General features: G+C 44.9%; 2 protein-coding genes across 2 annotated transcripts; both read left to right on the top strand.

The window, feature by feature from the left end:
• The first annotated feature begins 2,371 nt into the window (after positions 1-2,371).
• serpinf2a (serpin peptidase inhibitor, clade F (alpha-2 antiplasmin, pigment epithelium derived factor), member 2a) lies at positions 2,372-7,296 on the top strand. Its single transcript, XM_041050736.1, has 9 exons — positions 2,372-2,817; positions 3,719-3,787; positions 3,890-4,130; positions 4,648-4,791; positions 4,889-4,931; positions 5,594-5,739; positions 5,886-6,028; positions 6,183-6,387; positions 6,616-7,296. The coding sequence occupies exons 2-9, from the start codon at positions 3,734-3,736 to the stop codon at positions 7,065-7,067; spliced, it is 1,428 nt and encodes a 475-aa protein (XP_040906670.1). The 5' UTR covers positions 2,372-2,817; positions 3,719-3,733; the 3' UTR covers positions 7,068-7,296.
• Positions 7,297-9,047: 1,751 nt separating this feature from the next.
• On the top strand, positions 9,048-14,302 carry serpinf1 (serpin peptidase inhibitor, clade F (alpha-2 antiplasmin, pigment epithelium derived factor), member 1). The gene is made up of 8 exons (XM_041050737.1): positions 9,048-9,319; positions 10,862-10,922; positions 11,467-11,656; positions 12,115-12,270; positions 12,389-12,592; positions 12,721-12,860; positions 12,979-13,189; positions 13,568-14,302. The coding sequence occupies exons 2-8, from the start codon at positions 10,863-10,865 to the stop codon at positions 13,816-13,818; spliced, it is 1,212 nt and encodes a 403-aa protein (XP_040906671.1). The 5' UTR covers positions 9,048-9,319; position 10,862; the 3' UTR covers positions 13,819-14,302.
• The last annotated feature ends 1,660 nt before the right edge of the window (positions 14,303-15,962 follow it).

Here is a 15,962-nt window from a genome sequence, read left to right as displayed (position 1 = left end):
TTTTAGTCAATGGAGTCTGGTTGTGATGTAACAGTAGTTTTCTGGTTAAACAAAAACTTAAATACTTACTACTCACAAACTTACTTAAAACTAAACTGACTCTTTAAGAAAAAGGTCTGTCTCTGTAGGAACCTGAACTCTAACGTTATCAGACTCTTAGAACAACAACCTGAGCCTGTCCTTGGCAGAAACACACACTTCAGTGGACGTATGCTGGAAACACCATTCTTACTCAATACTGAACCGATTCCAAAGATTTTTGTCCCTATTAATCATTTACAGCCAGAAATACGGCAAATTAAAGCCCAGGTTCGAAATTCCAGAGTTATCCTATGATCCAGTATTTCACTAAAAGTCAAAGAGAATATCAGAATTGTGGATCACAGCGTGGTGGTGCTGATGCTTTGGAGGGGCCCGACCCTTAGGTACCTGATCAGAGATCTGTCACAGGAGACAGGAAGTACTGTTACCATGACACTTTGAGTAAATTTTGCTGAAAATGCTTGTGTACTTTTACTTGTTTGTTGTAAATGCAGACACACAAAGTGGATGGATGAGTGATGATGTCCTTTTAATAACACAAAATCACTGGCATTAAGAGTCCATGAGGCCAGGACACAAAACTCAGAAAATAACCCAAATCCCTCCTCAAAGGAAAACTCCAGGGTTCTTACTCAGGGTAAACAAATGTAAACCCCAAGCCCGGATAAAACAGAGGGCTGCGTCAGATGATTCGCTTTGGCCGAACAGCCGAAAGCAGCAGCAGCAGCACATACATGCAGGTAATATTATAACAGGTGACATTACACACTGCAGCGTCAAATATGGAGCTCACATCAGAGACATCCATCAGTCCATCCATCCATAACGACACATCTGCTGCTTCTTCTAGTGCAGGGGGACTTCAGATTGTCCTCTGCTGCCACCCAGTGGACACACACTCACCTGCCTGATTTCAGAATGAAGGCAGGTGAACACTTCAGCTTTGGTCTGACTTCAGTCACTGTCAGGTTAAAAATCAGCCAAGACTCTCACTGACTGAGAAAGTGGCATTTTAACCCCCAGGTGAAGTGTTTTGTATTGAAGTTACACACAGAAGCGTCGGAAAGTGTTTGTACAGTAAAATGGTGACATCTGCTGGCCGTTTACTGAAAACCTGATTTTCTCCAGGTTGGTCTGCTTTTGATGACAGCTGATACCATGTATTGATCAGACATAATACAGCACTATAAATACTTGTCCTACAAAACTTTCCAGGCTTCACATGGAACCATTTCATGTCGTGACCCTCAGGCTTAAAGCTGCGTTCACAGCTGAGTGGGAAAAAAAATGTTCACGTTGGCGTCCGACTGGTAATTCTGGGTCGGAGGAATCTGTTGGCAGCACAGCTGTGGCTACGTCAAAATAAAATCCAATATTAGCGCTAATACAGTTGATTGAGCTCGTTCTAGAAGCTTGGTGCTGTAGTGCAGAGATGAGAGCTCTGACTGTCTCAGCACTGGGTTTCAGGGTCAGGATATGTGTATGAATGTGTGTCTGTGTGTGCACAGTTGGCAAAATATCTGTTATTACTGGAAGTCAGGCAGCAGAGTGTGTGGGAGGAGCTGGATGGTTTTTCTTTCTTTCTTTTATCAACACACTGTGAAAGAACACGTTCCCCACATTTACCTCAACTTTAACCCAAGCAAAGCTCTGAAATGCATCACATCATCGTCTGGTGTGACACAGTTTCCAACCAGAAGCATGTTGGGTTCAGCAGAGTGAAACTCCGACCTGTCTGTCTGTCGAACGCGTGTCATGGTGTTCATTTGAACAGGACATCACCTCAGTAAATAAACACATTCTTCAGTTACGCTGTGGGCGTTGTTTACCTCGTAGTATGGAGACTGACCTATTTTAAAACAACCTCTCGGCCTTTGCCAGATTTCAGACTGACATGATTCACAGTGTGTTTCAGGGACTGTTTGGATTCTGTGGTGAGACCAACAGGATCAAGGTGAACCGAGGTGGAGGAAGGACCCTGTTTGTGACAGAGCTGCATTGTGGGGGCGTAAAGCTGGAACCAGGCGGTCCGAACAAGACAAATATACACCCACTCTCTCTGCTGGATGTATGTGTGGAGCGCCCTGAAGGCACCGAACTGCAGGACGACTCAGAGCACAAAGCAGAATCCACAGTGAAACTGCTGTTTGTGTCTTTCTGCTTTGCTCTTTAGTTTCACACTGTTTTATGCTTCAGCCTATTTTTGTTTGCTGTAGTTCAGCTTTGCTGTTTAGTTCAGTTTAATCCACAGCTCATTTCATACATAATAAAACCAGTAAGTGCCTTTACTGGGAAAATGTCTTCTTCAGTGACCAGTGAGGAAACGTATCTACCAGTAAAACACTGAGGAAAAATCAATACTGAGCACAAATATTTCAATTTTCATACATAACTGATTATGTCCTGTGGACGTGGTGGGTCACGATCATGGCACTTCACCAGCGTGTTCCATGATACATGCACATTCTCATTACTACACTATCCTAAAGGCAGAGCAACACGAATGAATTAATTCATTCATGACCAAATATAAACAGTTTGTTAGACAACCTGTCTCATTATTCTTACATTGTGTAGTGACTACAGACTCAGCCATGATCGGTCCAGGGTTGATTATTAACCAGCCAACAGGGGGGCGGCAGTGGTTGAGTCCAGGCACTACGCTGTCCAGCCTAGAGAAGGTTGGCCATATCTGTCTTTACTCTTATTTTATTCATCTCATCTTTTAATCCCTTTTGTTTCTCATCATCTGCCTCCACATCCGACACAGGCCAGGTGAGTTTGGACCATCTTTGATTTCACCAAAACCTTTTTCATCTGCGTTCTGAGCCTCCGCAGAAACATTTGCTGCCAATCATCAGCACAGCTGCTAAAATAATCTGTAAATTACAAAAATACAATGAGTCAAAGAGAGTGTGTTGAACTGCACTTAGTGATGACGCAGCTCCTTGGATCCATGGGTGCAGTTTATGTATATCCTAATGAAGCTGAACTCATATACAGTAGTGGTAGACTCGTATAGTTCATGTAGTTCAGTGAATTCTGTGCTCTGTGTATTCAGTGTTTTGCAGCTCAGCCAAAAAAAGGTTCTGAAACAGTAACCTTTAGTCTCCTGGTAAACACGGCGGCCATATTTGAGACATCAAGTGACTCAAACCCGACTACTCAGATACACTGATGGAAACCATCACTAGCTAAAAGCTTAACTAAAAGTTACGCAGTATTTAAATATCAATAGGCCTGACAACGTTTACTCGAAGCAGAGCAGCTGTACAGAGGTCAGTCTGTTGTTCAAACACTTTGGTCTGATCTTAGCATGCCAAAATGCTAGAATGTCCTGATGTGCAGCTACAGTATTGTTTCATGTTACTTAATCGTATACTTTCAGTGTTGTTGAACTGAACTTGGGCGACTCCACCCCTCTGTCTCTTCTCATGGTTGTCATCATGGAGGATTCAGTATCCAGGTGGCTGTCAGTTATTGAAAAGAACCATTTTCAGTTTTTAATTTGAGGATAATCCCTCTGTTTATTTTCAGTTTGATTCATTTCATTCCCGGCCATGTGGTGGACAGAAGAGCTTGATCTTACCAAACTCATCATTAGATAAAAACATGTGATGTGTTATGGTAATCATCTAACATGCCCTCCCTGTTGTGATGTCTCTGTGTTTTTCAGGGTGGTTGTTTGGAAATGAAGCTGTGTCTTCTTCTTGTCTTGATTTGTCTCTGCCACCTGGGACTGACTGTAAGAAAAACCTCTGTCTAATGAACTAACCTTTTAAGCAATAAAAGGAAATTCTTCGTTTGGTCTTCGTCTTTTGTGTGACTGTCTTCTTTTGGTCTTCAGGAGGATCCCAGTCCAGGGGCTCCTGATGTATCCAGTCCTGTAGATGAAGAGGAGGAGACAGAGGACACTGTTCACAGCTGTAGAGGAAGGACATTCAGCCATGAGGAACACAGGGCAATAGGGGGCGCCATAGAGCGACTTGGTTTACAGCTCCTGGAAAATCTTCCTATTGGTCCACAGCAGCCAAACGTCATCCTATCGCCTCTCAGCTTGGCCTTTGCCCTCGCTCAGCTCACCTTAGGTCAGTTGAAGTTTAATTTTAGTTTTTCATGAGAATCAGTTCATGAGTTTCATGAGTTCAGTATTCAGTCAATGATGTGCAGGAAGAGACTTCACCAAAGTAACCAGGACTTGTCCTTTGGTCCAGACCAAATATCACTGCAGTCCATTAACATAATAACATGCTGAAATGCTAACACATCCTTTCATACACCTGAAGCTAAGAAAGTCCAACCTGATGTAGAACTAAGCCTGACTATAGTGCTGAGCCTGACAAGAACATTCTCAGATGTTCTAAAACCTTCAACTCTTTGCTTCTTGGGGGAAATGAGCGTTGCAAACTCTCGCATGGCTACAGATCTTTAATCTGGTGTCATATAACCTGAGCAACAAAGTTCAGAGAAGCTTTTCTTCAAGTAATTCTTTGCACATGTAAAGCCACATGTGGAATGAACTGCTAATATTACACTGTGTTGGTTTCAAACATGTTGCTCTACGTTCTTTAGAAACAGTTTGTTCAGGTTGAATTTTTCTCTCAGGCGCTCGAAACGAGACAGAGAATCTGCTGCTGAAGAGCCTTCACGCCCACAGTCTGCCGTGTTACCATCACATACTGGGAAGCCTTGTGCCTCACTTCAGCAACACATCGTTGGAGGTAGCAACACGGATGTACCTGAGACCAGGTGTGTGCTGATGAGTGTTAAACTGCTGACGGTGTTTAAGAGGTTTGGTGTAAAACTCGTCTCATGCACCTTTTCCATTTTCTCTTTCATCTCTCAGGATTTGAAGTGAAGTTGTCTTTTATTGAGGACTCTCTGGCCAGGTATCAACTACAATCCATCCAAAAGTACTGAATGCAGTTACTTTTAATTAGAAGACTGATGTAATGTTGAAAACATGTAGACTGTAGATGTCTCAGTGAATGATAATGTCAAAGATTCAACTCCAATTTGAACACAAATTCAAAGAGATAGAGTTTTTACTCTGTTAGGTGGAAAGCTAAGGTTGGGAACTATAGATCAGTACTAAATTAGCAAATGTTCTAAAGGCTAAGGGAAGGCAGCTGGTCAAAGAGACTAAGATAGGCAGATGAGATTAAAGGCTGGTTACCCACAGTTGATAAGCAATGACAAACTGAATGAATGGGGGCTGTATATACTGGGTAGCTGTTTGCTAAATGGGAAGCAGCTCTGGCGGCTTGGGTGGGAAAGCTCCGCAGTGACGGCTGCTGGTCGTGTGGGAAATGGCATGGTCTGAAATAACAGTACAGTTAGTGAGAATGAATATGGACTAAATTAGTGGTGCTGGAGGAGAAGGGATAAGAGGGTGAAACATCCACAGCCATGACTGAGAGCAGACTCTTTCACGCTGTAAGACACTGGAGAAGGTGATGGAGCAAGTAAAATCAGTAATGATGGATGTTTTTCTTACATTTATACCAACTGATTTTTTCTGTTTTGTTTTTTTGTTTTTATTTTTTTTCAGGTACCAATCACAGCCTGTCCCTCTGGTCTCTGTAGAAGAGGTCAACCAATGGGTGGAGAATGTCACCAATGGTCACATCCCCAACTTCCTGGAAAGTATTCCTCATGACGTGGTGCTTATGCTCATGAACGCTGTGTACTTCAAAGGTGAACCATTCCATTAAAAACATCTCTGTAGGGTGGTTTGCGTGGCCTTGGTGAAACAATTCCCAGTGCACTGAGCATATGGAACAAATCAAACATTGGCAATGAAGCTACAGATATTTCCTGTTACTGCTCTCTGTGTTCGTCAGGTGAATGGCAGACTAGATTTGACCCCCAAGTGACCTCTAAAGGAGTATTCTACCTGGATGGCCAGAATTCAGTGTCGGTGGACATGATGAAGTCTGCCCATTACCCCCTCCGCCTGCTGGATGATCCAGAGCTGGAAGCACAGGTAACACTGAGATTCCTGGGTACATCAGTATGGTGGAACCGTATGGTGCAGATACTGTCCACTATCACAAACAGAGCCAAGGACACCGACACAGCTTTTACACACCAATGCATGATATTTTTTGGGTTTTTCCCTCTTTTTCTATCTTTTCCAGGTTGCCAGTTTTCCCTTCAAGGGAAACACAAGCTTCTTAATTGTCCTGCCCTTGCCAGGCAGGGTAAATGTGTCATCAGTGCTTCCCAAACTGAACATCTCCGACCTCTACAGACGTCTACCTCTGGAGAAAACAATGCAGGTCAACTTACCGAAGGTGAAGCTGCAGTACCGCCAGGAGCTGCAGGAGGCGCTGACCAGCATGGGTGAGAATGTTCTCAAGTCAGAAAGGAAGTCTGAAAGAAATAACATAGACACTGTGGTGATGCTGACGATGCCACTTTCAAGCCAACAACCATTTCCTTCTCCAGCTCATCCTTAGGAGCGAATTCTACGTTCCCTGTGTGAACACGTCAGTATGTACAGAGCATATCTGGCCTTTCAGTCTGTAAGTCTTACCTCTCTTTCTGTCTCTCCCTGGTTTTCTCTATCAGGCCTCGGGTCTCTGTTTTCAGCCCCTGACCTCTCTGGGATTTCTGACCAGCCTCTGAGGGTGTCGAGCGTCCGCCATGCCAGCACCGTAGAACTCAGTGAAGAAGGAGTGGAGGCGTCGGCCACCACTGTTGTATCCTCCATGCGCTCCATCTCCCTCTTCTCTGTCAACTCCCCCTTCCTCTTTGCCCTTGTCGATGACGCCTCCCTCGTGCCCCTCTTCATGGGCATTGTCACAAACCCCGGCCCTGACAATGACCCCATGCTTAATGATGATCCCCAAGGCAACAGCACCATGAGCGACCAGCCTGTGACGGACAGTGTCAGGGAAAGAGACATAAATATCACTCACAGCAACAGGTCGTGCAGCAAACTGGAGTCAGCAGAAGGCAGCAGCATGCAGTCATGCAGCGCCCCCGCTGGTGAGAAAGAGCAGCTGCAGAGCGTAAACTGACTGGAGGGCAGCAATGGGCGGAAGAAGTCACAGGGAAATGAATCCTGACTCCAGACAACTCTGTTCCCGCTGAAGTTCGAAATCTTATTGGTTAAAGGAAAAGTTTGACATTTTGGGCAATAACGTTTGTTCTCTTTCTTGCTGACAGTTAGATGTTCATACTGATCCCACTCACTTGTCTATGTGGTAAATATGAAGTCCTAGCCAACACCTGGTTAGCTTAGCTTAGCATTAAAGACTGAAAACAGAGGGAAACAGCTAGCCCGGATCTGTATAAAAGTAACAAAATCCATGTACCAGCACCTGTAAAGCTCACTAATTAACACATAACACATTCATCTGTTCTCATCCAACTTCTACAAGAAATTGAATAAACATGTTTCCCAAATGGTCCTTTAAAGTAAATTCAGAGGATAAACACCTTGGTCTTATGTAAAAGGCATTGTAGTATAACATGAAAAATACAAATGTACTGCAATCATAGTGATCAGCATGAAGTTTTATATGAAAGAGCCAGCAAAAGGTTTACCAGTCGGTGATGTTTTATAAAGCCATCAGGTTTGTGATGTGAAAATACAGCGTTCAGTGACTGTGTATCATTCACCTCTGAGGCCTGGGAATGTTTTTCACTCAGGCTTCACAGCTGATGAAAGCGAGAGCTGTACACACTTAGAAAACACGAGACTGGTCCTTCTGACACGTTGTACACCATGATGTCCTCTACAATGTGATGATTTTAATTTCATGTTCAGTCAGGGAAAATAAAATGTTGACACAGGAGTGTATTTGTATTGTGGGAAAGAGGGTGAGGGTAATTACTGTGGATATGTTTGGAGGACTTTAACCTGAGTCACGTGGACTCGCTTGAACAGAAAAATCCAGCTTTTCTCAAAAATTAAACCCCCTTTGCTTTGTATCATTAGTTAAAGCCTGACCATTCCTGTTTATTTTAGAGTTTTTAACTGCTGCTCATTTCCAGACTGACATAAACCAGTCAAATAATACTTTGAGTGTCAGTTCCTCATAGTTCTCGCCTGAATAATTTTACTACACACCTAAAAAGAAGATAGTAATGCTTGTTTGTTCAGCCAGTGAAAAACAACGAAAAACCAACAACCAGAAGAAAAGACCGGTGTGGTTGTTCTGTGACTGTGAATTTAACCTGCACAGGCTTCAGACAAACGTTTTTGTCCCCAACCATTGTCTTAAAACTCTGAAACTCATCCACAAGGGAGAAAAAACACCAGAACCACAAACTCAAGGCAAAGACTCAGAAGTCCTTACTGGGGGGACAAACCAGGCACAGAGGTAAGTCCAAAGGGGAACACGAGGATCAACACAGGCAGGATCAAAGGTGCAGACAGGAACTCAGGAACAAAGGGAGGACAACTGCAGGTACAAACACAGCAGGGACAGACTCAGGCTGGACAACAGACAAACTGACAAAGAGACAGGAAGAACAAGACTTATGTACTCACATTAGGGCGGGGCAGAGGTGCAACCAAACATCTAGGTCAAAGGGTCCTAATGGGGTTCCACGTATTTGTGAGGTGTGTTCTGGGACGGTCTCAGTAGCCCTTAAGAAGTTGCAGACGTCACCGTGTAGGTTCTAAAGGTCCATCTGAGATTTTAATAGATTTTTACAGAACTCCAGGGATCTCCTGTGGTTCCAGCTGTGTATGAGGTGGTCCTCACCGTGTTTTAGGTGATTTTTAGGGGGTTTACAGGGTTCTGGAGGTGGTGTCCGGGGTTTGATGTATTGGTGGGGATTCACCAACAGGATCAGTTTCATACAACAGAATTTAAAGGTAAAGACACCTCAGAGGATAAACAATGAAATGATCTCCTGGACCTGAGTCAGGTTTAATGTTTAATCACCTAACATCAACCTAAATATTGACACACGGGATTAAAAATTATCAGGTGAGGGGTATTTGAGAACGTGATGGTCAGTTTGGTCTAAAACATGGAGAAGAGTTTGAGGTTCGGTGCTGGTCCATTACACCTGCAGCATTTCTGGTGTGTTTGTTAGACCGCACGGAGCCTCTGAGCTCTGATCTTCTGTCTTTGCCTGTAAAGTTTGATTCATTTGAATTCAGCAGGATTCTGCGCGCCCCCGGCGCTCTGCTGGCAGCATCTGGACGCGCGCCGCCGTGGGCGCAGAGCCAGTAGGCGTCGTCGGGGCGAAGTCCCGTCTCATCTGCAGCTGGAAAGACCGAGAACGACGTGGAGCGTCCGGGAGAAGAGGAGAGGTGAGTGCGCTTTCTGAGTTTTCTGCTCATCTTTAACGGTGGATGAGAGCGCGGCAGTTTGGAGATGACTTCAGGCTTAATTCAGAGAGTGATGAATTCAGAGAGTGATGTCGGGCTGCGGCTGCGGCTCAGGCTGCAACTCTGACCGAGAAAGATCCCGCAGACGGTCCAGACTTCTTCCTCTGATCAGAGCGAGCTGACAGCTCCCACAGGTTTCTCTCTGACAGACGTGTTTCCAACCTGTGAAGATTTTATTTCTTCAGCTCAGTCTGTGTGTGTGCCAACAAACACCACCACAGCTGGAGCTGATCCACGGAGGCGTTTATATAATCGCTGTGATTTCACAGCGGGTCAGTGCAGCAGCAGCAGGGTCAGTGATTCACTCAGTTCAAACTAACTTTGAGACCAAGACTGAAAAAAACGCTTGATCCTCAGAGACGTTATGAAATGTGGGTTAAGTGATTTCGAGTTTGCAGCCCTGAGCACTGAGTCTGAGTCCAGGGCTCGGGTCCGTTCACGCTGAGGGTTTCTGGGGCTGTAAAAAAAGTACAATATACAAGGTCTCCATGTTTTAGGATGAAGAGAAGATCAGAGCCCCAGAGAAAGTCAGGACGTTGAGTTTAGGTCTGAGGACAAAGAAACTGCTGACGCTGAGGCTTTTGGACACGTCTGGGTTTCCCATCAAGCATGTGGTGTGTGTGTCCTCCAGGCGATGTGATTTCATTATCTCTTGAATGTCAGCAATGTGAGACCTTCAGCTGAAATGCACATGGATCAACCCCACGTCAACAGCTGTGTGTGTGTGTGTGTGTGTGTGTGAGACCTTTTCCCTCTCTTTGTTTGACGGTTTTAAACTTAATGTGTTTTCGAGCTTTTGCACCAAAACTGTGATGAAAATATTTAACCTGAGAAAAGATGTCAAAGAAAAATAAAGGATTAGTGCTTTGTTACCTCTCACACAAATCTCTGCAGGTTTGTGTGTTTAGGCCTCGGTGCTGACAACGTCATCAGTTTGTAGAGTTTGTGTTGCTCCCCTGCAATTATACAAAACACTGTGGAAATGATGAGCTTCTGCTCGTCATCACTCTGAAACAGAGGATGACTCTTCTCTTCTTTGCTCTGTTAGGCTCGTGTCTCTGTCTCGTGTTGAATGTGGTTTTATCTTTGCCACTGAAAGAGAAATTTAACGTCCTGTTTCAAACAGTCATCAGGTTCTGAATCTTTCTGGTTTATTCTCTGAGCAGAAAGTTCCTGTTTTAGATCAGAAAACTTTTCTAATGTTTACTTCAGTTATTGCATCTTTATTTAACGCACTGAAGGGTCCGAATATTTTGGTAAATGAACAAAATGTTTATATTCTCTAAACTGAGACACTGAAAAAGTCTTGGGCAGCTGCAGAAAGTCAGGTATCAAACCCGTTATTCCATTATTAATTATTCATTTTAAACGAGACCCAGCCTTAATGCCACTGCTGAGCCTTTAGAGGTCTCAGAGCTGCATCATCCTCGTGCCTCATGACTGTGTTTGTTTTTTGTTTTTCAGGATGAAGCGAACAACCTTCCTGCTGGTGTTTGGAGTCGTTCTGAGCTTCTGTCAGGCTCAGGTATCCACATAATGAAATCCTGTGACTCTTAAATCAAAAACAAACAGGTTGTTTTCAACTGAAATCCATTTATCTGTTGTGTCTAAGTCATGTTAAGATGAGATATAGAAGAAACAATGACCATAAAAAATGACAGAAACAGGATTTTAAAAAGTAAAATAGGAGATTAAAGGTAAACTGTTAAACTTCAGCTTCAGTTCAGTGAATCAATACTGTCCCAAATTTTTCTTCCTAAAAAGCAAACAGACCTTTCTTCAGCCCTGATTTAAAAACCTGAGAGCTGGAGCAAACCTCAAGTCCTCTGGAAGTTTGTTCACATGCGTGGAGAATAAAACCTGAGAGCTGCTTCTCCAGGTGTAGTTTTGACTCTGGGGCAGTAAACAGACCCGTCCCAGGCTGTCGGAGACGTCTGCGCGGCTCAGAGCATGGCAGCAGATCAGAAATGGATTTTGGACCTAAACCAAAAAAACAGAAACAAAATAAGACAATGCTGTGTCGTTAGACAGCAGATCTGCTGACTGTCGTCTTTACTGATGTGTTCCAGTCAGAAGGCGAGGAGACGGGTGGGGAGGAGGAACATGTGGAGCTCTTCACCACTTCAACGACTAAGATGGGTGCTGCCACCTCGGACTTCGGCTACAACCTGTTCCGTGCTCTGTCGAGCCGTGAAGCCGCAGCCAACGTCTTCCTGGCCCCCATCAGTGTGTCTGCGGCGCTGACACAGCTGGCCATGGGTGAAGACACAAACACACAAACTAAAACCAAACTGCTGCTTTGGCTTTGGCTGCCATGGTGTGTACGGGCTCATCAGCCAAACCAGTTAAAGATGCTTTCACTTTGTTTGGTGCTTCCCAAACACACCACGGTTATCAGGTGGTCGGCAGCATCATGTGTGATGTGTTTCCCTCTGTTCAGAATGAGTGATTGTTGCTCGCAGCCACAGGTATGGCTAAGAAGATATGTCACGACAGTGTTGCTGTGCGTTTATAGAATATGCTTTAATGGTGTCGTTCCATATTTAACTCACATATAATAATATTCACATATTAGACCTCGATCCTCAGTTTGTCTCGGCCAGGAAACAGATCTTGACGTGGAAGAAGGAAATTATCAACATGCATGTAAAAAATATGCAACAGGAATGTTGCCAGAAATTTTCCACTTGCCTAACATGATCCCTCTTTTCCCAAAGGAGGGTCTGAACGTGCTGAAAAGCAGCTGTTCAGGGCTCTGAGGTACCACACCCTGCAGGATCCTCAGCTCCACACCACCCTGAAAGACCTGCTGGCCTCGGTCCGGACACCTGGAAAAGGCCTGAGCATCGCCGCTCGCATCTACCTGGCCCGACGTGAGTTTGGGCTGTGTGATGTAAACAGCAGGGATCCGCATGTAATCATGTCTCTTTGCAGCTTCAATGAGGAGTTAATCATTAGTCATGAGTCCATCTTTCTGTGTGACCGTTCCAGGACTTCGTCTGAAGCAGGACTTCTTCGCCCTCGTGGAGCAGCAGTACGGAGTTCGTCCTAAGGCCCTGCTGGGAGGAGCTAAAGATGTGAAAGAAATCAACGACTGGGTGACTCAGGAGACGGGCGGGAAGGTGCAGCGCTTCCTGACCAAACCCCTCCCACGAAACTCTGGAGTGAACACTGTGAGCGCCGCCTACTTTAAAGGTCTGTCCAGGAGGGTTCAGAAGTCTTTTGTAGATTTCAAAGTAAAAGTCCTGCTGTTGGACAGTTTGAGGACATCAGAGGACGGCGCATGAATGTCGGTGGTGACTCAGTTTTCTGTTTGTAAACAGGGAAGTGGGTGACTCGGTTCAGTCAGGGTGGACTAATGGAGAACTTCCAGGTGGATGGCGGGGCACCTGTCCGCATTCCCATGATGCAACAGGATAACTACCCTGTGAAGATGGGAGCTGACTCAGATTTGAGCTGCACGGTGAGTGTTTCCTTCTCTGAAACACATAATGACAGGTGAACATCATCCACTGACTCAGCCCATTCTCAGAGATGCCTCCTGAAGAAGACTTTCTCCTCCTCTCTTCCTCCTCCACCAGATCGCTCAGATCCAGATGCAAGACGATGTCAGCATGTTTATCTTCCTGCCAGATGAAGTGACCTCCAACATGACCCTGCTGGAGGAGAGCCTGACTGCCGAGTTCGTCCAGGACCTCTCCATGACGCTCCTCCCTGCCCAGGTGTCCCTCACCCTGCCCACCCTGAGGCTCAGCTACTCCACAGACCTGCTGCCACTGCTCGGCGACCTGGGTGAGTCCACAACCAGAACCAAGTCCACGTCCAATAATCAATGACCTTTAAAATTGTTTTTTCAGTTCAGACAGATGCAAATATGAGCACCATCACTGCACAAATAGAGATGTAAGAGCTGTAATAAAGCGTGTTATCATCTGCAAACTGGATTACCTGCATATATCTGAGCATGGATGGGAGATTCCTTCTTAACCTTAGGAGCATATCTGTGATAGAATGTCCTAAAATATTTGATCATAAACAGATTGTATGTGATACAACATGTGTTTACCTGTTTATCAGAGAGCGTCAGCACCGGCCTCATCACATAACATACTCACCTGTGTCTCCTCGTCTGTATCCTGCTCTTCCTTCTTCTCTTCCTCCTCCCTGCAGGTCTCACTGAGTGGCTAGAGAACCCAGAGCTGGAGAAGATCTCAGCTCAGACCGCCAAACTCAGCAGCGTCAATCACAAGGTAGTCATGGAGACGGCACCTGAGGGGAACCAGTACCCCAGTGCCACCTTGACGTCCAGCCACCTGACGTACCGAGTGGACCGCCCCTTCCTCTACCTGATTCGGGATGAAGCGTCGGGGGCGCTGCTCTTCATCGGCAGGGTGGTCAACCCCAGGGACCTGACAATATAACACACACACAAATTACTTAACCCCTTATTCCAACCGTAACCTAAACCTGATTCTAACCTGAACCCGAAAACCTGGTGCAAACCCTCAAACAGCCCTGAAGCTGTGAGGACCAGACAACATGTCCTCACTCTATAAGGTGTGTAACTCAAATTGGTCCTCACAAAGATAGAAGTACAAGGACACAGACAGACACCCCCCTCCACACACACACACACACACACACACACACACACACACACACACCCTTAGCAGGTCCTAGGAAGGATTTCAGGTATTTGCTTTGCGTTTGTTGTGGCAGACGTTGATCTTTGATTTGATTTTACATGATTTTTTAACTTTTCATGTTGAAACACGTGTGATCACGTTAATCCGACAGGACACTCAAACACACTGATGATACGCTGAGCTCACCAAAGGACTGTTTTTTAAGAAATCAAATATTGTCATTTGTGTTGAAAGAAATAAACACGACAATGAAACCAAACGTGTCTCTCTTGTTGGGTCGTATTGTTTTCTTCCTGCCGGTCATGTGAACTCACGCTGGTTCAGAACTTTTGTTCAGAGTGAGACATCCCAAAAACTACAAATCATTAAATGACCTGGATATTCCTGCTCTCCTGAGGACGAACTGGTTTCATTTTGACGCCTGCATACAAATTTCAGATTATTAGTTTCATTTAAAATGTTTAAATTCATTCCATCCAGCCCAGTTTCTCCTTCATACAGAGCCAAACGTTTATATTCAGAGCCAAAATGTGGTGCAAATGACAAACAGTGAAGAGAAGGTGGGTGGATGTGGAGTACAGCAGCACGAACACACTGGTATCAGAGAAGATGCACATTATGACCAGCAGAGGGAGCTGTGTGCAAAACTATCTCAGATCATCAATCTTTGCACTGTGCAGCAGGAAAAGAGTAAAATTCAAACCCAGTGCAAACACAAGCTTCGACGCTGGTTGATGCAGATTATTCACACGTTACTGAAACGTCTCAGACTGACGTCGTCGCACAGACGCCGGAGCTGCTGCTCTGTTCAGCCTCTGATTGTTTGGCCACATGTGTAACTCTGATCACATGACTCCTCCCACATTCCACTTTCTGCAGGAGCAGATTTTGGAACAAATGTTTTCCAAACCTACACTGAGACCAGAAGGATTTCCCATGTATGTGATGTGTTGCGGTGCATAAACACATTCTACGTCCAACTTCATCTGAAAAGTCCAACAAACACAATGGTTGTTTCAAATTAACACAATCGTGGTGCAAACAAGGAAACATCTGAACAAAAGATTAAACAGGACTTTCCACGTATGCCAGTGGGGATGAGTGTGCGTTGGGGGGTGGGGGCACACATGTGGTTCTGGTTTAACACACAGTGAGAGATTCCTGAGGTTTCTCAAACACTCACCAGAAGCTACTGAGCTGACAGAGGAAAATGGGGGATGGATCAGAAGAGGTGGAATCTCAGAGAGGACACAGACTCTGTGGACTCTGTGTCTCCTCTTTACTGTTCTCACTGACTCCATTAAACACACAGAACGTTATCCACTTTATCACACTGGTACAAAACTGGTACATTTCTGAAGTACCTCTACTGAAGTACTTGTACTTTACTTGAGTATTTCTATTGTGACTCCACCACATTTAGATGAGATCAGATTTCCATCTGCTCACTGGACAGATTCAGACCTGTATAACCTGAACTGAGGACTGAAACAGCTCGGAGCTGCTGACGACTGGAGACGATGGAAAAACAAACGTTTTAGTAAAATATTAGCTACAATCACAAATACGTCACTAAACCTACAACAGGTAAACGATTAAATCAGCTGATCAGCTACAAGATTAAAATGCTGCTCATGTCAAATCTTTTTCCAGTGTCCAGCAGAGGGCGACAACACTCAGTACAAACTCCTTCACAGGCCGAGCAGCGGCAGCAGAGAGGGAAACCAGTAAAACTCCCCAGTCTGACTGTGGAACCGTCACAGTTCAGCCTCAGCAGCTCATCTTTTCACTGTAAAACACACGAATCATATCTAAAGTCTTTTTCTGTCTTGAAACTGAAATGAAAGTGAAGCCTTTAGACTTTCAGTTAGCCCTGTGAAAATCTAGCCTCTCACATTTCACTGCACCTTGGTGGATGT

The sequence above is a fragment of the Toxotes jaculatrix genome, chromosome 12 (genome assembly GCF_017976425.1).
Source record: "Toxotes jaculatrix isolate fToxJac2 chromosome 12, fToxJac2.pri, whole genome shotgun sequence".
NCBI lineage: Eukaryota > Metazoa > Chordata > Actinopteri > Toxotidae > Toxotes > Toxotes jaculatrix.
Note: the sequence above shows the minus strand (reverse complement) of the source record. Positions and strands in the feature narration are given on the sequence as shown.